Source organism: Podarcis melisellensis (assembly GCF_964234715.1).
Source record: "Podarcis melisellensis genome assembly, chromosome: 8".
NCBI classification, from domain to species: Eukaryota; Metazoa; Chordata; class Lepidosauria; order Squamata; family Lacertidae; genus Podarcis; species Podarcis melisellensis.
In genome coordinates, this window is record NC_138540.1 from 53,976,389 (window position 1) to 54,001,174 (window position 24,786).

A 24,786-nucleotide genomic window follows, 5' to 3' on the forward strand; every position below is an offset into this window, starting at 1 on the left:
AGTATTTAGTGGTGGCGCGGGGGAAACCAAAGTACCCTTGCCTTGGCTGGCTTTCGCCGCGCCCAACCCACTTAATGGGGGAAATTGCAGGTTTCTTTTCCAAAAATACCCACCCCACCCCATGCCCGTGTGCTCGTCCCCGGCGCTTCCTCAGGAAGGCCGGAGCAGGCGGAGTTGCCATGGCAACCAGCGGCAAGTAGGCGCTCGTTCCTTGCGAAGGGGGCGGCGGCGACGGCGGCTCCCGCTCTGGCTCTGTCGGGAGCGCGCGCGCGCGTGCGGTAGCATGGGCTGCCTAGACAGCAATGCCTCTGCCATCGGAATCTCTCCCTGAGGCGCCTGTCCCGGGCCGGGCCTTTTTCTCCTCCTTTTTCTAACTGACAGGGTGAAGGTGGGCCTAGGAGGGAGGTCGCTCGGGGACGCTGTTTCTCGGCTGGCCGACAAGCCAACGACGACAACGTCTTCTGAGGGGGTGGGAGGGGCGGCCACGTGCGCGCGAAGGATCCTGACGAGACGCGAGTCAGCCCCGGCCACGCCTGCCTCGGAGCTCCGAGCGAGGCGGGCGGCGGCTCAAGAGAGCGTTAGCTTTTCCTTCTCGGCGAGGGCGAAGCTCCTGACTCGTCAGCGGCCGGACGCAACGCCAGGGACTAGCGCCGTGGCCAGTTTGAAGCGGCTCGCCGAGGAGGAGTTTCCGTGCGTATTCGCCGCCGCAGCAGCAATAACAACGAAGGAATTAGGGAGGTGCTTCTCGCCGGGCCTCTGGGCGCCGCCCGCGTTCGGGACGTGCTGGCTCTCCTCCGGCATTGGTGACCGCGGCGGCCGGCCGCTCAGGCTTCTTGGCACGTCTGAACCGGGCATCTCCCGATTAGCTTGTCTGCAGACCTTTATAAGCTGCACCCTTGTTGCCCATTTCGGGGCGTGGCTTGCTGTTGGAATGTGAGAGGGAGGGCGGCGGGGGAGGTTGACCCGAAACCCAGGAGGGGTTCAGCTGTCTTGGAGTCGAAGCAGGCTCCTGTTTTCGGAAGTCTCCGTCGACATCTCCGTCTGTCTCGGTAAATGTCAGGCTGGGAGGCTGGCATGACAGCCCCTTCCCTCCTTTAGTCAAACTCCCAGGAGCCGGCCCGAAAATTGCCCTGCTTAAAGAGACAGAGGGCTGCCTGTGCCTTCTGGCAGGAGCTGATCCTCCTCTTGTGCTTGTCACAGGGAATCGGCACATCTAGAGCCCAGGTTTGCGTTTCTGATCCCGAATGTGCTAGTCAATGGAGTAATTCTGCAGAGGAGAGAATCAGCAATCCTAGGGCCACCAATGAATTGCAAATGGAAAAGAACGTCAGGGAAGCCTCTGCACGATTGGTATTCTAAATTGAACTTGTTAAGGTGCCCTTTCTGATTACTGCCAGTCCCAGTAGGTGGGCAGAATAGGCACACAGGGCAGCGAGCTACGGTTCCGATGAGTGTTTTTTAAGCCTCCTCTTCAACCACTGACTTTGCTCACCGGAGTGACATCTCAAGCACCTTTGTGGTCAGACACCACAGAGTGAACAAAGGCTGCAACCAGCATCCCGCCCCGAAACATAGGTTGCTAGCTACATTTTTCAGGTGGGGAAACAGCCTTACTCATTTGCAAGTACAAAAGTGTCTAGTGGCAGGCATTGAGCGCTAAAAATGCATCTTTTGCAATCTACAAAAAAAGTAGCACTTAATTCTGGAGCAGCCGAGACATCTATGCATCTTGTCTTTGTTTACTAACTTCTGGGATTTTGGAACTGTGCCTCCTGTTGAAATACCTATTCTGTTTTCTTGCAGATGCCTGCCTTAGAATCCCACGTCATGACCTGGGACCTGCCTGAGTGAGAAACTTGCGGGGGAAGGCACCTCCTACCAAACACAGTGTGAGTGTTGCCTTTTGGATCATCCTCCATGCCTCCTCCACCCTTTTTCTCACTGCTGCTGCTTCTGCCAGGAGAGACTCAGTAACCAGCACTGCTGCATTTCTGGCATTCCATTCTAGATGCCACAGATGAGTGGAGGGTTTCGGAGGAAGAGAGACTAAAACAGACACCAACAATTAGGCAACTCCAGGGCTTGGCAGACAAAGGTGCTATTGCCAGGCTGGAGGACGGAAGACTTTTGTCCCTACTCTTTCCTCCAGAGAAAAGTTACATTTTAACAGCATTGGAAAAACAAATCATTAGCTTACATTGGAGAAAAGCACGTGGCCTCACTTTGTCCTTGTGGTTTTGTTATCTCTGGCAGCAGATAAAGCTGGGTAAGTGCATTTGATTTGATATATTTTTAAAGGGACTGGCTCCTATTGAACTGATGGTGGCTGTTTAGCTTGCCGTCTACACGGTGAGTCAGAACAGCATCCTTTTTCTGGTTCCTCTCTACCGTTGGGATTACTCTAGGGCAGACTTCTGTAACTTGATGTGCTCCAGAGGTTTTGGACTTACTTACATCTGCCTCACCTATATTGTCTACTCCAGCAGAGCTGGTGCTGTGAGAGTTGTGACCCAAAATAGCTGGCGTGTATCAGGGTTTGGGAAGGCTGCTCTAGGGCTAGATGCTGAAGCTCAATTGAGAGAGAAATAAGCAAATAGGGTGTCTAGAATTTTCACATGTATATTTGAACCTCTAACTCTTATGTTCCATATTCTCTCCTGTTTCCTCTCTTAAGTATTGAAAACGTATCACATACAGCAAGGATGACAATCCACTAATGTCACAATATGTCTGAAATTCTGGCAAAGAGGAATGTACAATTGGACCGGATTACCCTTGAGCTGTGCAGTTACCTATATCTTTTTCCATCCTAGTTCTGTGCAGGGCTTAAGCTAGAGTTCTCCAGAGCTTAGCACCAAAATCAAGTTTCAGTGCCAGAACTCAGTCCTGAAACATGTGAAGCTGTAAAGGTTAGAATGCCTTTGGTTACTAATGAGTAAACACATTTTGTCTGTGGACATTTGGGATTGGGGCAAAAGGCTTCAAGGTCAGAGACTACCTTTTCAGGCAAGTTTAGGGATGGCGTGCTATGGTTGTGCATTTCTTCACTGCCTCCATTACGGACTCAGGAGAGATCTGTGGGATCACTTCTCTGTGATAGAGAAGCAGGGAGGAACAGAAGGCACTGCAAGTGTGTTCACTTTTTCTTAATTATTCACATTCTTTTTTCCCTCCTTAAGGAAACTGAGTAAGATGCATAGGACCAACATGTGTCTGACTGGTATGTGTGGAAATAGTTGAGTGATCTGACATTGGGTTAGCTGTGTTTTCCTAATAGAAAGGTCAAAGATTGTCTGTACCTTTATGGCATATAATTTTTTTTTTTTACTTTTTGACAATTAAAGCATGCTTCAAGCAACTAAACTAAAATAATACATAGCAAAGCATTAATTCCATTCCTACTGGCATTGGAAACAAGAATTTTTGGTCATACACCTTTATAGTAATGCTATCGTTTTTATCTGTATTTCTAGCTTGCATCACAAACTGTTTTTTATCCTCACAACAGCCCTGGGAAAGGGAATTGTTTAATAGGTAGAGAGTGTCTGTCCCCTTGTTATGTCCCTACATGGCATGTTAGATGCCACCATATAATAGGATTGCCTACTTTAATTGATTTAATCAGTACAATTAATTGACTAAACTTTAACTGCAGATTGAAAATTGACTTCCTGTTAATCACTGGGAATAACAATGAGCAAATATTACTGAATTCACAGCAGTGAAAAGCCATTCAGCCATGGATGCCCCACAAACTTGTTCTCCCATCCCACCCTTTGTAATCTAATGGATTTTCCTTCCAGTTTGTATCCAAAGCTAGCAAAGAGGGACACTTATAGAGTGGCATCACAAAGGCTTATGTTCTTAGTAGCATTGAAGGCAACTGAAGATTGCAGTCAATGTCAAGGTGCCTTTAAACCTGAATATTTCATAATGCTGATAGTTCTTGACCTCTTTTAGTTCTCGAAACTATTGTGATTCTTTTATGCAACTGTTGTGGGAAGTATCCCATTTCCCTCAGAGTTTGATGAAAATTAATAGTTTGCTTCTGTCAAGATCCCTCAAAGGCAGTTTCATTGAGGTTTTATTAATATAGATATACTTTTAATCAGGCCAGGTGATTAACAATCCTAATAAGTTGCCAGTTCTACCTGATAACATGGAGCATTGATGGTAGTCACTGATGTCTGCACTAGTTTGTTCCAGCCTCCTATCGCAGTACCTTTCAGTGTTCCTTGAAAGCTGCAGATTGGTTTGTTGATTGTGATTCTTGGCCTCTGCACTAATTTAATTGATTAATGCTGGCATCTCTGCTGATATATGGTTGCAAAAAGCTGTGGTGATTATTTAGTGGGATGGCCTTTCTGCCATATTCATGTGCTTCAATAAATAGTTTGTCAGGGTGTTTCTCTTATAGCTTTCAGTGGCACATGCACACATTGTCTATCGTAAAAGTAGTAATTTGATTTCCAGTTTGGTTTCCCACCTATCCCATACAAGGGGAATTTTACTGGGTGGGGTCACTAATTCCTGGATTTCTCTGTGGAAAAATACAGAATATCAAACCTTCATAATACAGAATAGCAGAACATTTGTTTCTATTGCTTTTCCCTTTCAAGTTTGCCCTACAGATCTAGTAGTGTCCATTGTGTATAATATATCACTCTTCCCAGGAGCAAGGAGGAATTACCATATTTTTTGCTCTATCAGACTCACTTTTTCCCTCCTAAAAAGTAAGGGGAAATGTGTGTGCGTCTTATGGAGCGAATGAAGGCTGCACAGCTATCACAGAAGCCAGAACAGCAAGAGGGATTGCTGCTTTCACTGCGCAGTGATTACTCTTGCTGTTCTGCAGGACCTGACATCTTTCCGCAGGGCCTGCAAGACAGAGCTGTTCCACCAGGCCTTTGGTCAGGGCGCAGCCTGACTTCCTCCTCTGGCAATCTGCACAGAATTTTGCTTAACGGTTGCCATCAATTTGATTTTAATTAATTTTTATAATGAAATGTTTTTAGAATGTTGGATTATTTGGTTGTTGTTAGCCGCCCTGAGCCCAGCTTCAGCTGGGGAGGGCGGGATATAAATAAAATTTATTATTTATTATTATTGTTTTCCTCCTCCAAAAACTAGGTGTGTCTTATTGTCTGGTGCGTCTTATAGAGCGAAAAATATGGTATATTTGAGACTGATGTGTCTCTATGTCTCCTCTCATAAGAACATAAAGAGGAGCACTGTTGAATCAAGTCCTAACGTTATTTACACCTCATTTTCCATTGTGGCCAACCAGAACTCTAAGAGAAGCCAAGCAGGAGATGAGTACGATAGCCCTCTCCTATTGTTGTTCCTTAAAGACTGATTTATAGAGGCCCTTCCTTCACTTTCCATGCCCCACCCAAACAGCCATATCGGTGTGTGTGCCTAAGACACAAACATTTTGTAAAAGTTCTATGATCTCCCAGAAATTCTCTCTCTCTCTCTGCTCCCCCCAAGAAGGATAGAAGTAATATTTGAGTCCTATCAATTCAGCAAACATGTATTTATTTTATACAATTATAGTTTCAATGACTTCTCTAAAGCAATGTGGGGCAATGTCATTTGGAAAAAAACGCTGATAATTACCTATTAGCTGCATTCCCCTGCATGAGTCTTAAACCAATGTAGGTTTGTTGTGCCTCAGAAGCACGAGCAGCTTTTTCCTCTCAACAATGGAAAAGGTAGCTATAGATACATTTAAAGCCTTTGATTATATAGAAAATAGGTTTCTCCTGTATCGAGCACCACAAATAACTAATACCATTAAACCCACTTACCAACCCTCTACAGCTAAGGTTAGAATAAATGGCTATGAATTCAAATTCTTTAAAAAAATCTAGAGGTACTAAGAAGGGGAAAGAACACCTAATTAATTTATGGTTATGGAAATTATGGTTATTATGCTGTTTGACCCATTAGCTGCAGCTTCCCACTTAAAGCAACTATTTGGAAACTATCAAAAAGTGGCAGGTTTGCAAATTATTTATAATAAAACTGCATTTTATAGCATTCCTCCACTTAAAATACACTATAATAAATCAGGGATTAAAAGTTCAAATTCACCTGAAACACCTTTGGTTTTAGAGGTCAATATACACTTAGTATACAACCCTTATAATGAAAATAAGGGTAGGGGGAGGTATGATGTGGGAGGTGGGGCAGGCCAGGTAAGGGGCACACTACACGGGCAGTTAGTGACTGTAAGAAAACTAAAATATTTTTAAAGGTAGCAAAATTTCAACCTATCAGTTTTAGGGGAAAAAACCCCTGACTGCGAAAATCCCCCCCCCCTTGACCCAACTGATTTGCTAATAATCAGGCTTCTTCTGGATGTAGTGGAGTCTACTCCGACTGCTTGTCTAGGTTGTTCTCATCCTGAGCCTAGGGGAATTAGTGCAAACACACAGTCCCTTGTCTTGGGCCCTGGTGCTGCTGGGATTAAGAGTACGCCATATGTCTTGGTGAGAATGGACACGGCTGCCAAGATGAGCAAGCACTGGAAGTGAGGAGGCTGGTGTGTGAGGCCTTTCCATTTCTGCTGTCTCTGGGTGCCAGCCAGCCAGAGTCTTACGAGCCTTCCAAATGATAGCTTCCTTCCTCTCAAGTGTTGGGACCATCCCATTCTCCTGCCTGCTGTGCTTTCTTTGGGGATCTGGCACAGGTGCCTGACTTACACAATCTTGGACTGGTTGGGCTTCTTTCCTTGCCAGTATTTCTTCTGACTCTTCGGTCTGCTGTTGGATGACTCCTGATTGCAGCAACCTGTCTTGTCAGCATTATTGAGATCAGACACAACAAAAAATAAAGTTCTTCAAAGAGATTTTCTTTTCTGTATCTAGTTTCGCATCTGATTTGCTGCAGCCTTTTGCTTTATTTATTCAGAACCCTGTAAACTTGCTTTGCTTCTAATTAAAATGCATCCTGATGCACATAAAATGTTTACTGTGAATTAATGCTGAAATTCTTCAGTCTTCCCCAGGTGCTTGATGTGACATCTTTATAGGGTGATAACTTCATTTGCTGCTATTTTGGGCTGTGCTTTCAGTGAGCCTCATAGAAGCAGCTACTCTCACAGCCTTAGTAGTAGAGATAGATAGGTGGGGGCATGGAGTCAGGACAGCTGTTGAAGCTTGGGTGGGTGTGGCAAGCCAGGTGCTGAATTAAGCAGAGGATCAGGAGAGACAAAGACACAGGCTGGTTCTGTGTATAGTTTATGGTCATAGTGTTCTTCGCTGTCATGCATGCCTCAGTGACCTCCAGATTAGATTTTTGTGGTGCATTTTCCGTGGGACTGTGTTGCAGATAGCCTATAGACTTTGGTCTGCAGTGCACTTTCTTGTTTATTAGCTGGTGTTAGGTGGTCCAAACGCAAACTACAGAGCCCCATGCTCTCTGATTTACAAGCCCCAAGCCTAGTGTTAGTAAAGCTCCTTTCTGCAGGTATCTGCTGGGCGATTGAGTTCCTCACTGGAAACTAGGTTGCACAGCCAATCCTGCAGGCTTAATATTCAGTCCTGCTTTTTGCAGGGATTAGCTGCGTGATCCAAGTTTCTCACAGGGAACTAGGTTATGTAGCCGATCTAGTAAACTTGAACTCACCACCTATCAGCTCATAGGTTGTGTAGTCAATCCTTCCTTTTTGTAGGGATTACCTGGACGATCAAGTTCCCCATGCAGTCAATCCAGCTGCATTTCTACATGACTTCACATAGGACGTGAACCAAAGGTTCCTCAATCCTACTATAAAACTCAGAAAGTAAGGTAGACATTTGGGTTAAAATATGTGTTTGAAAAGGCAAGTTCCAGTTCATTTTATAACTTCTTACTTTATATATTCCTTCTACCCTTTCATTATATTTCACCAGATATGTCAATTTCACAATAAGCAACACTTTCCATATTTCATTTAACCATTCAGCAATGTATGTTCTTTCATATGCTAGTCCCTTTGATTCTTGCAGCTATTAAGTTAATTAGAAAGTTCTTGGAAATCTTTTATTACAGTACATCTTATTACAATGACACCAGTTGAGATGATAAATGATAGAATGAATGACTTGGAATTTGTTCTTCCGCCTGGTGAAATATTATAAAATACTCTTGCTGTCTTACTGCTGTCTGTGGATTTTTTAAATCACCTTTTGTCATCTTAAAACATTTCATCTGTGAACTGCCATGAGATCTTTGGGTGCAGGGCAGCATACAATTATTATTATTAATAATGATGATGATGATGATAACCAACCAACCAACCAACCAAAAATAATACTCAGAGGAATCCAATTGAAATTGACCTAAGATAGTCATTAATTTTAATTGCTCTACTCCGAGTGGAACTTATATTGGATACGACCCAATGCTAAGTATGAGCAGTATCTTCACTACTGCTATTCTTGCTTTCCATGACATTTAAATATTCTTTCATATTTTATTAGCTTCTATTTTTTATTCACAAGCAAGTACTTTCACCTGTATATATCTCCCAGTCTTATCATTAGATATTTATTTTCTTTTTTCTGTGGTGCTTGTATATCTGACATTATGTTGCACATTTGACTCCTAATATTATTCCCTAGAATATTTCTTTTCATTCAGCTTATAACCAGGACATTTTTCATAACATTTAATTTTCTGTAAACTTGCGCCTTGCAGCTAAGTTCATGTGCATGTGGTATCATCCACATATATTGTGAATTTACAGTATTGTGAAATATTGTGACAGGGCCTTCTCAGTGGTGGCTTCCCATTTGTGGAATGCTCTCCCTGGTGAGGTGTGTTGTTGACTTTTAGGAAGAAGTTAAATGAATTCTTGTTTCCCCATGCAACCCTGAAATTACTGGTAAAACTGTGTTTTCTCAATGTTCTTAGAAAAACATGTTTAACTGTTTTTTAAAATGCTTTTATACTACTCCAGGCTTCCTCAGACTCTGCCCTCCAGATGTTTTTAGCCTACAGCTACCATGATCCCTGGCTAGCAGGACCATTGGTCAGGGATGATGGAAATTGTAGTCTCAAAACATCTGGAGGGCCGAGTTTGAGGAAGCCTCTACTACTCTGTTTTGTTCTTAGGTTTGCTGCCTGGGGCTTCTTGAGGAGAAAGAGTAAGATATAAGTTGTATAAATAATAGAAAGGATATGTGTGAACTTTAGAATGGTTTCTGAAAATTTACAACACACTGTTTTTTCCTGTGACAGAAATTTGTATTGTGCTTCTCCATGCATTATTCATGCATCCTCTTGTGTCTTGAAATCCGAGAACTTATTCCGTGGAGTTTCCTAAAGTTAGTGCCTACATTTGAAACTGGGCCTGGTGTGTCCTTGCTGGGTCAGTAGAGAGACAAAAGACTTGTTGAATCTCTTCTTCTCTTCAGCTCATGAGAGATGCCTGTGTCTTGGGTTTCAATGGGAAACTTGCCATTCTTCCACTGACCTGGACTATTTTGAGCCGCAGGATTTGCAAACTTCAGAGAAATGTTGGCAGATTGCCAGAAAGAGGAGGGGCTTGCATGCCAGCTTCAGATACTAGAAAACATGGAAGGAGGTAGCTTTTTGACACTAACTATACTGTCTTTGTTGAGATTTAGTCAGATGTGCCTCTGAGATATATATTATTTTTTTAAATCTGTTGTGAAACAACAGGCAGGACTTGCTGTTTTGTGAGCAAAGAATCTTCTGAGGTTGCTATTTTGCTACTGTATGCCCATCTTCTGTGTGTGGAGCAGGTATATTTGGAAACCTGACCATGCAAGTGAGGATGACCTTGAAGGATTTCAAAGTCAGAGATGAAAGAACAAGACTACCTGTCAGGGAACTACCTTTTCTTAAAAATGTAGCAGGGTATTGTTTTTCCTCTACGGGATTGCATGCACCAGCTCTTAATGGAGCTTCCAGCAAGTATATACTTTACATTATTGTTTAAGAGGAAGTCTAGCCAAAGCGTTCTTCCAAGGAGTCAGTGGAAACATTGCTTGTAATTTTTTTCTGTGCCATTCTGAGTGATGCACTGTCCATTCAGGAAAGGAATTATAAAACACATGGGAAAAGTCTGCACATTCACACACCATCAATCATTGGTAGATTGGGAATGTAATACAGTACTGTAAGTGATATAAGTGGATTCTTGAACTGGTTTTTATTGTAGTGTAGTAGCCTGTAGATAGCAGTGGGAGAGGAATTGCACTGCCACAGTAGCTGAAGGAACTTGAGTGCTCTTCACTTCTGACAGTAGCAACATCCTGGAACAGATGGCAGTGAGAGTGAACAGACAGCGGTGAACACAATGGCTGAAGTCATACTTCTCTTCATGTGGTGGAGGAATTTTCTCCTCATGGTCAATGTCATAAACATTCTACTTCAAAAAAAGGCAGGTGAAATGGCACAATCTGGTATCAGTGTGCAGCTGCCCACTTCATTGGCATGGGGGTTGGCAGGCAAGGGAATGTGTTTGTGAAGAGAAACAACATTTTGGGTAACTGGGCCTGTGTCTCTAGATTGCTGCATGCAGTTTGGCCCTTGGTTTATGGGAAGAGGTTGCAAGAAGCAGGAGTTGCAGTAGGAAAAGTGCAGGGGGAGGGGGAATAAAAAGAATGTGGAAGCTGAAGTTGGGCATGTTTCTTGCAAGGGTGTTAAGCTGGTTTTCCATCCATCCATCAAATTATTCTAATGCAGTGCATAGAAAATTATCTTGTACACCCCCTTCACTGGGTTATGGTAGCAAAGGGAGTGATAGGACCAACACATCTGGATTCCCCGTAATCCAATGGATAGTGGTGGTGGTTTTTAAAAGTGGTGGGAAGTTCAATATGACATTTTCCCATCTTTATAGACCATCTTTAAAGTGTTCAGCAACTGATCTGCTTGTTTGATGGGTTTCCAGATTGTAGAGGGCAAAGTAAAAGACAATTCACCCTGGCAATGCTTTCCTCGGTGCCCATCATGTCCTTTTGCCCAGCTTCAGCGGATGCTTCTGTCAACCAAGACAGACAATCTCAAAGTACAATGCTGCCCATGTGTCTCCTGTGTGTGTGGTGTAGTGGTTAAGAGCAGTAGGCTTGTAATCTGGTGAACCGGATTCGTGTCTCCACTCCTCCACATGCAGCTGCTGAGTGACCTTGGGCTAGTCACACTTCTTTGAAGTCTCTCAGCCCCACTCACCTCACAGAGTGTTTGTTGTGGGGGAGGAAGGGAAAGGAGATTGTTAGCCGCTTTGAGACTCCTTAGGGTAGTGATAAAGCGGGATATCAAATCCAAACTCTTCTTCTTCTTGGCACAAAAAACCTCACAGAGGAAGTTGTAGCTATGCAGATAAATGTGGGTTGCTCTTGTTAATAAGCAGGCACCTCCCTGGAAAGTTTTAGACTTCAAGGGATGGGAGTGCATTTCACAATGTGCATGTGGCAGAATTGGATATGCCAAAGTTCTTTCTTTCGGTGCTGACAAATGGCAAGTTGAGACAATAGTTCATGCCTGACGTTGTAGCTAGTGTTCTACTCTGAGTAGACCCATTAAAAACAATTGATAACCAACATGGATTTCCATTAATTTCTATAGAAATAATTTAGCTTGGGGCAAGCCTTGATTCCCCCTCACCCCCATTAAACAAATAACACTCCAGACCTAAGCAAGGGCTGTCAACTATAGTGGCATAATAACTATTCTAACATAGTATTTTTTCTTACTGTGGATCTAATATAGAAAAAAACCAGCAACCATTGTCATATTTGTCAGGCAGAGAAGACGTAAGATATCATCAACAACTTTAATTGATGACAATTCCCCAGGCACTTGAATCATGAATTATTTGCAAATAGTTCTGTATTGGGTTGGGAGTGTCTTAGTGCTGTTGGTATTATTAGCATGCCTCCCATACAAGGGTTTCTATCTTCCCAGCAGGCTCTACAAGCTAAGGTGTGAGAGGCCAGTTGCCAGGTGAAGACTGAGGGAAGCGTTGGCTCCATCGCCAAGCTGGGCACAAGACAGAGGCTGGCAGCTGTTGACAGCTGCTGCGACATCCTGGAGCAGGAGGCTGACGTCAACATGGATAACTCAGGTACAGCAGATGCACAAAACCTGTGCCCGTCTTGGTTATTTGGGAAAGACAGTCTGGGAGTCGATGAGGAGTAGTGACTGGAGTGTTGGATTTGGACTGGGGAGGCCTGGGGGCTGATCTGTTTGGGCAGGAAGCATACTTGGCACCTTGGGGCAAGTCAGGAATTTTCCAATTAAGCTCCCTGGCAGAATAAAACAGGATTTCTGCCATGTGTGCTACTCTAAACCCCAAAGAGGGAAACAGATTGGAACCCAATGGGTTAGTTAAGTAGATATTTAAAATGTAAATGTATTTAATTTGTAATCACTTTTTGATTGGAGTCCCCAAAGCAACATTAATAAAATATGACTTTAAAAATATATATGAAAAAAATGGATCCATATGGATATTGGAAACAGAATGCTAAAATAATTAATTCAAAGAGAAAGCAAAACACAGAAACCAAGAGAAGCAAACACACCTTCCACATGTGGAAACTGGAGACTGTTTAGTTGCTTGGAACATGGTTGGGGAGGACAAAGTGGGTGGAGTTTTGAGCGGGGCCAAGACCTGAGCAGACCTGTGGTGGTGTCTGTCTGCCTCCTCCTCCTCCTCCTGGTTTTCTCTTGCGAGGCTTGCTATGGGGTTTATTTGGAGGCAGGGGTCTGTATGGAAAGGGACAGTTCAGCTGAAGTAGGATTAGGTGTACAGTATAGCAATGTCTTTGTCTGCTTGCCTCTCTCTGAATATTAACATATACATCCCGGTTGATAGGATAGGATACAAGCAGGGGGTGTCTTCATGTAGATATTAATGCTGAGCCAGTGACTTATTGCAGGATTTGTCATAATAAGGGTTTAGTGTCGAATTGGCAAAATCTGTTCCTCCTTTTGCTGTGAATCCTCACATAGGGTGTGGTGATCATCCCCCTCCCTCCCTGTCTCCTTAGCTTTTGGTTTTATGTTCATTGTCCCTTGATGGTGTATGTTGATTAGGAGGCAAGTGAGAAATGAGAGTGCTGAGAGGCTGTTTAGTTCTGCCACTCTTTTGCAGGAACTATGTGTTTGGTCCTAATGTTCTGGAAGTAAGTATTTTGCTGTAGTGTAACTGGCCATAATATTATTTTAAGATGTTACTTTAAAAAGTACTCTGTTTATCATATGAAAGAGAAAGAGACTATTTGAATAAGAGTTGATATTGTTGCTTTTAAAAAGCCTTTTTAACTACCTGAAATTTCCACATTTTCCACAGTATTTTTTTGGGGGGGGGGTGTCAACAGAGCAACTGGCTTTCTCTCCCCATGCCCTCTCATCTGAAAGGAAGTCCATCATTGCCCTATGAATTCTGTTGAAAGTTCCATGCCGTGCACTTGATATGCAGCTGCTTATTCTTCGAAAAGCCCATGTGCAAAAGGCAAAGGACATTCCATGTGAAGTTTGCAGTGGAAACTTGAACTCCAAACTATGTCAGCAGTGCACTAGCAAAAGCTAGTCTGAAACTTTGTCCCTTTGCTGGAGGGATTCAAGATGGTGTATGTGTGCAGACTTTGAGTCCCTTCTTTCAGGTTGAGTCATTGACCTTGTTCACACACCGTGTAAAGCCGTAAGCCATGGTTTGCTGTGCATAAGCAAATCACTCCTTCTCTCAGCGTACACTGAGAGGAAACAAACCATGATCACTGGCTTAAATATGGGATGCTGTGATGTGTGGGCTTCCTCCACCTATTTCACTCCCATTTTTGCTCCTCCGTTTTCTTTCAATGCTGAACTTGTGGTTTACTGGCCAAGGACTTTTTTAAAGTAGATTTTCCAGCTGCAGATATTCCCTGTCAGACATGCCACACCATAAAAGAAAAGCCAAATGAACACAAAGCATTTTTTTCTCCTATGTGCTGTGTTAGTAGTGGTTTCTCCACAGGAGTCAGTATTGATTATTCATTTATGAATTTGCCTTAGTGTAGTAACTAACAGATGCAAAACCAGGAGTACTTTAAGGGGATTTACAAGCATATAATGTAGTGTTGTTTGCCCAAAGATGAAGGTGAAGAAGAATAGGAGGTTCTGGCCAAAAAGAAGGTGTTTTAATATGGTTTGGCTAATTTTGTTTTAAGTATAGAAACGGAGTGCATTCCATCCTTATATAATTTGTATACATGCTGCTCGTGACATTACCTATCATATAAGTGCCTAATAAACACATATGCACATTGTCAGTTTTCTAATGGCACATTTTCCCCACATGTTGTGCCTTACTGCACCCTAAATACCCCTTGTTATTTGACCTCCCTCCAAAAGAAAGAATTGATGCCAGGAGAGAGTTACAGTTCAGCTCTTCTGGCTTCCCTTTCTCTGGTCTTCTGAGCCTTAATTGCCTGAGCTTGCCCAGACATATCAGAGTGAGGAGGTGCTCCCTGTTTTGTGCTGATTTGGAAGTTGCAGCGAGTCCCATTTCTCCCCTTTGTGCGGCCTCACAACAAAGTGCTTCAGTGAAGGAGTGTGAGGAGAGAGTTTGCACGCAAGAGAGAGCATTAAAGCAAGATGGCAACACAGCTTTGACCAGGAGGGGCGAAGAGCACTGCAGACAGAAAAGAGTGAGTGAGGGGCACGGGGTGGAGGGGGGAAAGAATAAGTAAGCAGAAAATGAGTTCTGCACAGAAGCTTATAAAGTGGAACTGGGTGGCATCTTCAGAAGATCCTTTGACTGAGACCAGATTGGTGGGGGTTGCTTGTCTGTTTCCTTATCAGACAGGATAGTAGTTAGAATGTGGACACGGGAAGCCTCCATTCAAGTCTCCACCTATTATGCAAGCAGCTTGCTTCTTGACTTTGGGCTAGCCGCTTTCTCTCTTACTATAGCCTATAGGGTGGTTGACAGGGGAAAGGCAGAGTAGAAATAAAAAGGTAGAATAAATGGTGTATGAGCATCAGAAAGAGTGTTGGATGAGCAGCTGGACATATTGAAATAGTTTATCCTTCTGCAGACATTCGCTTAAAAGTATTGTAGGGGGGAAAAGAATGTTTTAACAAGCCAGCTACACCTGCTGCTTGATGTTTGTAGTGGAACTGGAGTACTCATCCTTTTCCTTTTAATAGAACCACACAAGTGTAACATTTGCAAGGAGTTATTAACTATATTGGGTGCAGGACATACAATTAGGTGATGTGGAATGATGACTAGGAGATGACCCTTCTAAAAAAGGCTGGCACACCAGTTGACAACTCTTAGTGTTGGCCTTGTTAGAGCCCTTTCATTTTTATCCTTGGAGGTCTGAAATGGACTTTACATCCAGGTCAGGGTTGGTAAGATATGCATCTGTTTCCTCCCAGGTATTAGTTCCCAGGTTTTTCTCAGGTGTCTCTCCTGGGCTCAGCACAGACTATGGGAAATCATGAAGCGATGGGTGGGTATGTCACCTGCTTGAGACATGTGCAGAGAAAGCAGCACAGGGTAATTATAATCTGCTGTTACTATTTTGACTGGTTTTTAATTGGTGTGATTTTATCTTGATATTATTTGACTACCTGTCAGAAACTGCAGCGTTGCTATTGTTGCTGTTTTTAATCACCTTTCACATCTCTCAGGGTGATATATAAACCTACAATATACTGAATCAGACCCATAGACCCACCTGACTCCATACTGTCTGCACTGACTGGTAGTCATGCTCCAGGTTTCACACAGGGGTATTCCTTGGCTATTTCAGACTGGATGTGATGGCTGTTAATGAAGCAAGCGCCTGCAAGTGTAGTGCATGCATTGCAGAGATGAAGGTCTTGCCCTTGTCTATCTATTTTCTGTTCTGTAAGCATGTAAAAATATATCTGTACTGACAGAAGGCATACACTAAATGCCTTATCAATTAATATTCAAGCCATGGTCCTGTGATTACCTTAAGTCAGTCAATAAATAATTAAAATTTTGTAATTCCAACCCTACATAACAGTTCAATATTGATTCACCTGAATGTTCCACTTCTGTTTCTTTTACCAAACAACAACATGATCACTTTCAGGATGTTTTTATATGTACTTTGTATATATGTAACCACCTAGACTATATTTTATATAGAAAGTCAGGGCAGAATGTCAGAAATAAATATGAGTATGAGCTGTACCAAAATGTTGCAGTGTATCCTTAGTGTTTGTTTGGTGTACAGTGCGAAGCCAGAAGTTTCTCTTCCAGGCATTAACTTTTGTTGCTTTATTATTTTTTCCTTGTCTTTATGCCTTCAATATTCTGAAGCTCCCAGGGCTGATTGTTGTTGTTTAAAGTCTTTTAAAGTTGGGTGCTTGCATACTTTTTATTTTCTGGTGGCCCAGTTTTACCTGAAAAGCAATTAGCACTTGACCATCCAAGTTTGTTCTTTGAGAGTATGATGTGCATTGGGATTGAATGGCATTTTGGTTGGCTGTAGTGAGACAAATGTTAAATTAACAAAAATTAAACAACTTTCCTTAGCATAAAGATTCAGAAGTGTAAAAAACTTCATCTATGTCTCTCTGTCATACAGCTGTTAACAGCTCAGGAGCTCTTCTTGGAAGCAAAGGAATGACCCTGCCTATAATGCGCATTCACACACAAACCCCAGTTTAGAAGAGGGCATTAAGATAAATCCCTCCTCTGAAAGAGTACGATGTGTGCCTCATTTCAAACAGTCAAGGGCAGATTTGATGCTTTCCTCTTTTGGCCATTGCCTCTATTGTTAGGAGGCTGACCCAGATCTTTTGTCTCCAGTCTTGAGTGTGCTATGGCTGCAGAAGTAATGGAGGAAGTTATGTAAGGTAATCTAAGGAATTCTCCCTGCCCCAGCCTGCAAGGCAAGGCCTGCTGCCCAGCATTGCTTTTTTTTTGCCCTCTGACACCTCTTGGAGCTGCTGAACCTCTGGAGCAACCTGGCTATCTGGCAGTGGGATCTGGGAGCTCTTTCCAGAGCTATGTGCCTGGTCCAAACATGAGTAGTATCTAGCACTAGCAGCAGAGACTTTAAGGGAAACCTGCAATGCCAACTTCTTATGAACAGCTGGTGCCAATAATATGTGGTGTAGTGATGCTATCCTAAAGTTGTTGATCATATAACTATTTCTTAGATAGATATTTCTTCATCTGTCATTAGCTGTTTATTTCTCATATGTAGTGACCCCTTTTTGCTCTCCATTCTTTGCTCCTTTCACAAACCAACCAGCTGTTGGGTGGAGGGGAGGGAGATAGTATTTATTTTTAGTTGCCCACAGAACGACTTGGGTATTTTCGACTTTGCAGAATCATAGGTTCTGTCTTCTGTGTGTTTTTCTTTCTTGCTTATGGTGACAGGAATTCAGACTGCTGTGAGTGAAGAGCTCCTCCACCTGGGGCACAGAGGCAGTGTGGTATTTATCTCTTCTCCATGCTTGTGTGGTCATTGTGTGCATCCCACTTGCCAAACTTCTTCAGGGAGTTTTGGGCAGCAAGAAGTGGTGATGTGGCATCTCTGTCTTTTCTGTCTTACTATGCCATCTCCCCGAGATGCGTACTTACGTCGCTGTGCTTGGAAAGCTGTTTCTCTGTGCTTTTCTGTAAGATCGGAGGCCATTATTTCCATGTGCGAATGAAAAATGCTTTCTTAAAATATGAAACAACCCAGGCTTCACTCAGACATACTCATTTTTGTTAGGTAAAGATGGGAAGGTACAGTAGCTGTGCCTGTCCATTAAAATAATTCTAAAATCAAAACATTAGGGTAACAATTCTCATTATATCCCAACTAAAAAGTCACAAAGCAGTAATCATATTTTTACATTCTGCAGAGCTAGATATTCATTAAAAGGGGGGAAAGCTATTTTGCGGAGGGTGGGGAGAGAGAAAAGCATATGTCCCCTAGGGTATGTGGAAAATGTTGTGAAGTCTGAATTTTGCAACAGTTCATTTGAAGTACAGTCATACCTTGGATCCTAAACGCCCTGGAAATTGCACGTTTTGGCTCCCCAACGCCGCAAAGTGATTGTTCCAGTTTGCAAATGTTCTTTTGGAACCCGAACGTCCAACGGGGTTTCAAATGTTTTGGAAGTCAAACGGACTTCCGGAACGGATTCTGTTCGACTTCCAAGGTACGACCATACATGAGTGGTTATGCAGACTTTGACAACTTTGCTTATCTGGGAGTAATCTCCATTGCAATTAGTAGGGCTTACTTTTGAGTAGACACAGATAGGGTGATGATGATGATGATGATAATAATAATAATAGTTGCACAACATTAGGTGACAAAGCAGATTTCAAGTTGCCCCATGGGCTGTAAGGCCAAAGAGAGGACAATTTACCATTTGAGAATATAAATTTGGGCCAACCTCTTAGCAACTGCTGAGGGTAAATATCTAACATGCAAGGTAATTTTTCTTTGACTTCAGCAGCATCACAGCATTCCTTTCTTTGGTCAACATGCTAATGTTGGGCTTTGTTGGCTGATGGCTCTGCCCAGAGTTTTGGTGGGAGAAATAGCCCGTGGCCTCCGCATACCCACCAACAATCCTTCCTGCAATAATGCTTGGCAGGTGCATTTCATCTTGCATCAGAAGATCTTGCTTTGCAGTTTGTACTGTTCACGGCCCTTCATGGTGTAGCATTCCGCTTCATCACATGCTAATCTTCCCCTCATCTCATCCCTGCCTGGCGCCTGCTCTGCTTGATAATAATTTCCTGCTTTGTTGCAGAGGGAAGATTCTTCAGTGGAAAACGGCCCAGCTTGCCGGGGGCACGTCAGCTTCCCATGGTACAGAAGTTGGTGGACTCTTTGGCCCAGCTACAAGAGGAAAAGTTGCAGCTGCAGCAAGAGTTGTTGCTACTGCAGGAAAAGCTTTCTGCGCAAGAGAGCAGCCAACTCAGTCAGACTGTACAGCTGCAGAACCAGGTATGTTGTCATTCAGGCTCCTTGTAGCGGGACAACATGCATCTCTGCTAGCTATTTTTCTGGGAGCAGCTTGTGGAATCCTTGCCTCATCCTGGATGGCATTCTAGATTAGTCATCCCATCCCAGGAATTGTCTCAGTAAAGTAATTGCGTCATTATAGGACCCCCCCCCCCAAAAAAAAAATACATGGAGAGACCATGCTATGTGCTTGTGATGGTTTTTTCTGCAAAAGCAGTACCTGTGTGTAGTACTTTTTTGAATTCCCTAGTAAGAAACTTTAGAATGGACCTTTAAGAGCACTTCACAATCTGCTCAGTATTTTACCATCCTGAATAAGTTCATGCCATCCACAAATTTGGATACTTGCAGTTTTAGAACAAGAATAAGAAGGCTTAATCTTACCCTACCCCACTAAAAGGTAAACACCAAAACAGGCCAGAATCTTTCCACATCACGATTAAATTAAGATCCTTAAACAGTGAAAAGTAATGTTTCCACCCAGTGAGCTGACGGTGTTGGCTGCAGGAGGGTTTCTCTGGGGAAAGCATTCCACAATTGGGGAATCACCACTGAAAATGCCTTTTGAACTTGTGTTTCAAAAAAGACCCTTAGCATTCACTTTTTCAGTGTGGTTTTAAATAACCAGGTTAGTGTGGTTTAAAGCTAACCTGCAAACTGTTTTGTACTGTTTCTGCTATGGATAAATACTGTATTTATTCTTAATTGTTCTATTATTTTAAATAAGCCACCTGTATAGTTTTATTGATGGTCAGTCTTATAAATTTAAGAAACTTAACTGTCAAGTACATCTGTTTTCCTTCCAACGTGGAAGTGATATGTATTTAAAGCTACCTTTCTGCGTTGGTAGACAGAAAGTCTGAAGGACCAACTCCTGGAGCAAGCACAGGAAATGAACAGGCTCCATTCCGTGTTGGTGAGCTACATAAGCTTCTTTGCACTGCTAACATCTCTGAAAGACTTTCTTCCATAATACATGTATCATGAAAACATTTACATGTAGGCTAAACTATAAACAGAGGAAGTAACTGCTGTTGAACTCCTTTCTGAGTAGGAATGCATGTTACGGCAACAATACTTGTGTGTGTGTGTGTGTGTGTGTGTGCGTGCACACGTGCGCACGTGTGTACAGCTTTGGATTTCTTTACCCCAACTAGGGGATGGTGCTCATGTATGTGACTAAAATTGTTCTGAATGGCTTTTGCAATTATATGTGAAGCAAAACCCTGAAGGTGGTTTAGCACAGGGTTACAAGTTTTGCAAGTTAAATGTGGTGAATTTGACCCACACTGACCTCCATTTTTCCTGAGGTCTCCCCAAAAAAGCATTGCAAGCAGCCTGTTTGCTGGTGTTTGTGGAAATTCAAGATGCTCCTGTAAACAGCTGAGCTCATCACACTTTGCTTATTGATTTGGTCTAGGCAGGAAGGACTGTGGATTCTCCCACTCTTGAGTTACCGTATTTTTCGCACCATAGGACGCACTTTTTCCCCTCCAAAAATGAAGGGGAAATGTGTGTGCGTCCTATGGTGCGAATGCAGGCTTTCGCTGAAGCCTGGAGAGTGAGAGGGGTCGGTGCGCACCAACCCCTCATGCTCTCCAGGCTTCGCACACCTCTCCGCAAGCAGCAGGAGCCCAGCGCTGGGCTCCCGCTGCTTGCGGAGAGGTGCCTGCATGCCGAAGCCTGGGCGCGCTGAGCTCAGCGCGTCCAGGCTTCGCGGACCTCTCCGCAAGCAGCGGGAGCGTTCCCGCTGCTTGCGGAGAGGTGCCTGCATGCCGAAGCCTGGGCGCGCTGAGCTCAGCGCGTCCAGGCTTCGCGGACCTCTCCGCAAGCAGCGGGAGCGTTCCCGCTGCTTGCGGAGAGGTGCCTGCATGCCGAAGCCTGGGCGCGCTGAGCTCAGCGCGTCCAGGCTTCGCGGACCTCTCCGCAAGCAGCGGGAGCGTTCCCGCTGCTTGCGGAGAGGTGCCTGCATGCCGAAGCCTGGGCGCGCTGAGCTCAGTGCGTCCAGGCTTCGCGGACCTCTCCGCAAGCAGCGGGAGCGCTCCCGCTGCTTGCGGAGAGCTGCCTGTTTGAGGGCTGGGGTCGGGGGAAGCTCTAGCTTCCCCCACCCCAGCCCCGCACCTGGGGGGGAAATAATTTTTTCCCCTTTATTTCCCCCCAAAAGAACTGGGTGCGCCCTATGGTCCGGTGCGCCCTATGGTGCGAAAAATACGGTACTTTGCTGAAATCCCCCTCCTTCCCATTGGAAAGGTTAATCCTGTTATCATGCAGATTTTCCCTTAGTATTTATAATCCTTGCTTTACGCTGCTGCTGCTGTTTAACAAACCCTTCCCTTAACCTTGCTGAGGACCATCTCATCTGAGGAGATGACACCTATTTCCAGTAGTGATATGCTCCCCATCATAAAGACAGGACTTGTTTCTGTGCAAGTTCAGTTCTTTCCGCCTGATAAGAATTTCTTCTTGATGCTGGGAGTGGGGAAGCGCAGGGCCACTCCATTTGGAAACACCTGTGGGAGATGTATAAGCTTAGAGACCCTGCCTGGTGTCTGCTTTTCTGAAGGAAAAAAGAGCTGAAGAGGAGTTGCCCATAAACAGCAGGAACCAAAATGCACCCAGCATTGAAAAACACATGCAGGAAACAAAATGAATATGTAATAAGTACAACACAGATATGTTAATAATGAATAACAAAAGCAATAGTCCACACAATGCAAAATGCCAAGTGTACAAATTATAAGGGTGTTACCAGGATTGGTGGGTGTGAAGGAAAATGGCAATTAACCCACCCACACACAGTACTGCTAGATCAATTCAGCTAAATTTATTGAGAGAGTTTGCAAACAAAGTGTAGCCGGTGAGTCATTTTTCTGGGAACGTAGGGAGATGCCTTATGCCACAACAGCCTATTGGTCTATCTAGCTCAGTGTTGTCCACACTGACTGGCCATGACTTTCTGAAAGAAAAGCATGCGCTTTGCCTCTGAGCTATATTCCTTCCTCTGACTGGGACCCTCTAGAAGTCTCCTGGTGTCTTCAAAAGACAGTATTCCTGCATCTAATAGTCTAGATACTTACTAATTTGACTGCACCCAAACAAAAAATAGAGGCAACAAATTTATAATTAAAGCCAATTTAATTATAAGAGTGAATGTGGGATGTTAACTGCACATCCAATCAGATCTCATAGTAAGCATTCCTTCTCTCACTTTATCAATGAAAAGGGTTTTTTGAATTTATTTATATTAATTAGGCACAGGTAACAGTGCTTCTGTAGCTGGTAACCTATTAGAGGAGGAATGATCCACTCATATATTTATATATTGCCTGTTTGTTCTGCTCAAACAAATGGCATGTTTTTGAACATAGATACCTTTGGGAGTTGGTGGGGTGGAAACTTTTGTTATAAATCAATCAATCAATCAATCAATCACACTGTTAATTTTTTCAATGGAAAACTTTCAAGCTTTTCTTGTGATTTCCCTCAGGTCCAGTAGGTGTCTTGCTAGTTAAAGTAGTAAAATTGCTCAGAATGCATAGGTTCCTCTAACACCCTGCCTGCCTCCCATGCCCTTTTTTTAGGGTGGCACAGATCTGGAGAAGCACCGGGACCTTTTGGTTGCAGAAAATGTGCGTCTGAAACAAGAGATGAAGATGTGTGAGGCGCAACTGCAGGAGCTGAAGAAGAAGCATCCTGTGAAATGCGTGGACTGCGAGCACAGCCAGGTAAAAAGAGTTGCTTCTTCTTTCTGCTGGGGTGGGGCTGCAGGCTGCTCAGCTGAAGTCATGTTCATTATATGCTATATTCATTCCTCCCTGTTTACTACTCAGGAGAATGTGAAGTTGCAGGAAAAGCTGGCCCAACTAAAGCAAGAAGCAGAAGAGGTGAAAGGGCGCCTGTCGGAGCTGGACCTAGAAGTGGAGCAGAAAACCAACCGCCTGGCTGAGGTGGAGCTCCGGCTGAAAGACTCCCTAGCAGAGAAGGCAGAGGAAGAGGAGCGGCTCAGCCGCAGACTGAGGGATAGCCAGGAGACAATAGCCAGCCTCAAAGCCCAGCCTCAGCAGATTAAGGTGAGGCAGAATAGCTTGCTGTGAAGGCTTTAGTCCATGAGTTTCCTCAAAGTGAAACTGCTTGAAGAGTTCATCAGTCCCCAGAAGAGCTTCAGTCAAAGATCCAGAGTATCTCTTATTTTCATAAGCTGCCCTCAAGTAGAGTTGTAGAGCGGGAAAGGACCCTAAAGGTAATCTATAATGAACTGTGGCCGTGTCTCACTTCTGTAGCTGTGTTTCTTGCTTTTCCTCCCCCAGTATGTAATCAAGACTGTGGAAGTCGAGTCCTCAAAGACCAAGCAGGCCCTCTGTGAAGCCCAGTCCCGGAACCAGTACTTGCAGGACCAAGTTGGGATGCAGAGACAGGTGCTGAAAGAGATGGAACAGCAGCTGCAGAACTCTCAGAAAGCAGCAGTGCAGCTCAGAGCTCAGGTGAGCACTTTCTGAGTGTAGAAAAAGAGAGAGAAGCAGAGCTCAGGCAACTTGCTCAAAATGATGCAGGTGGAAAGAACAGGAAGCGCTAAGGGTGCTTCTTCATTTGTTGGTGCTTTCTTCTCTGCTTTTGGTCCCTTGCAAGAGACTTATGCATTCTTTAGCTTCCAGGTCCCCCTCTTGCTGTACTTCTGCAGCAGTATCCTCTTCCTCCTCTCTGGGCTCTCTACCTGCTGCTCCAGGGCCCTCTTTCCAGTTCTCTCTCTCAAGCCTCACTGGTGTGCCCAGGGAGGATCATTTGCAACCTGGCCCTGGGTCCTAATACCTTCCTATCGGCAGCAGAAAGCACTCTTTTGATGGATGTTAGAGGAGGGATAGGGGAGAAATTCCATTAAGTTTGCATTTAAAGGCAAACCTACCATATTCATGCTTCCTGAAACCATACATGAACTGAAACAGTTGTCCTTTGAAATTCTCACAATTCTCATATTTTTAATATGGTTCTCTAGCCAAGTAATGTGTATAAAAATTCATATACTAGGATAATTTTTGCACACAAATGCATATATCTCTGAAAATAACATACAAATATAATTTTATTAGGGGAAATTGCACACAAAAATGTGTGTCATAAGAAGAAATTCAGGTTAAAATGCTGGTGAATGTTCATAAGATTATTACAGTGGTACCTCAGGTTACATACGCTTCAGGTTATAGACTCCGCTAACCCAGAAATATTACCTCGGGTTAAGAACTTTGCTTCAGGATGAGAACAGAAATCATGCTCCAGCGGCGTGGCGGCAGCAGGAGGCCCCATTAGCTAAAGTGGTGCTTCAGGTTAAGAACAATTTCAGGTTAAGAACAGACCTCCAGAACGAATTAAGTTCTTAACCCTAGGTACCACTGTATTATTTTTAAAAAACTGCAAACCCATGTAGAAATGTGGGTAACTGAACATAAGATTGGAAAAATGAGAAACAGAGAGGAACTGATTGGAGAGATTTGCCTGCCCTAGAGGGGAGGGAAAGTGGTAGCCTGGCCTATTTACCCTGACAGGTTCCTTTGCTGTGTTTCCTAGGTTACGTTGTATGAGTCTGAGTTGGAGCGGGCCCACGAGCAGATGCTGGAGGAGATGCAGAACATGGAGGAGGACAAGAATCGAGCCATTGAAGAAGCATTTGCTCGAGCCCAGGTAGAAATGAAAGCTGTCCACGAGAACCTGGCAGGTGAGTATCTTCAAGCTGGCCAAACATTTCTCTCAAGGGCCTGGTTTGGCTTTTGAAGAAGCAGCTGCCTTTCAGTTCAGAGATCATTTGAACCAGCATCTGCCTTAATGGTGGTTT

At 43.8% G+C, this 24,786-nt stretch overlaps 1 protein-coding gene across 6 annotated transcripts in view; it reads left to right on the plus strand.

The window, feature by feature from the left end:
• The first annotated feature begins 208 nt into the window (after nucleotides 1–208).
• KIFC3 (kinesin family member C3) overlaps nucleotides 209–24,786 on the plus strand; it is a 33,466-nt gene continuing 8,888 nt past the window's right edge. The window contains exons 1-10 of one of the 6 annotated variants that reach the window (XM_081921098.1): nucleotides 209–1,049; nucleotides 1,804–1,889; nucleotides 2,009–2,266; nucleotides 11,926–12,082; nucleotides 18,748–18,944; nucleotides 19,813–19,878; nucleotides 22,544–22,687; nucleotides 22,793–23,032; nucleotides 23,270–23,443; nucleotides 24,522–24,669. In XM_081921098.1, coding sequence (XP_081777224.1) covers nucleotides 12,070–12,082; nucleotides 18,748–18,944; nucleotides 19,813–19,878; nucleotides 22,544–22,687; nucleotides 22,793–23,032; nucleotides 23,270–23,443; nucleotides 24,522–24,669 — 982 coding nt within the window. In that variant the 5' untranslated portion in view covers nucleotides 209–1,049; nucleotides 1,804–1,889; nucleotides 2,009–2,266; nucleotides 11,926–12,069. Of the gene's footprint in view, nucleotides 1,050–1,803; nucleotides 1,890–2,008; nucleotides 2,267–11,922; nucleotides 12,083–13,972; nucleotides 14,652–18,747; nucleotides 18,945–19,812; nucleotides 19,879–22,543; nucleotides 22,688–22,792; nucleotides 23,033–23,269; nucleotides 23,444–24,521; nucleotides 24,670–24,786 lie in introns of those variants that run through there. The other 5 variants (XM_081921099.1, XM_081921100.1, XM_081921102.1 and 2 more) reach the window with 5 other exon arrangements.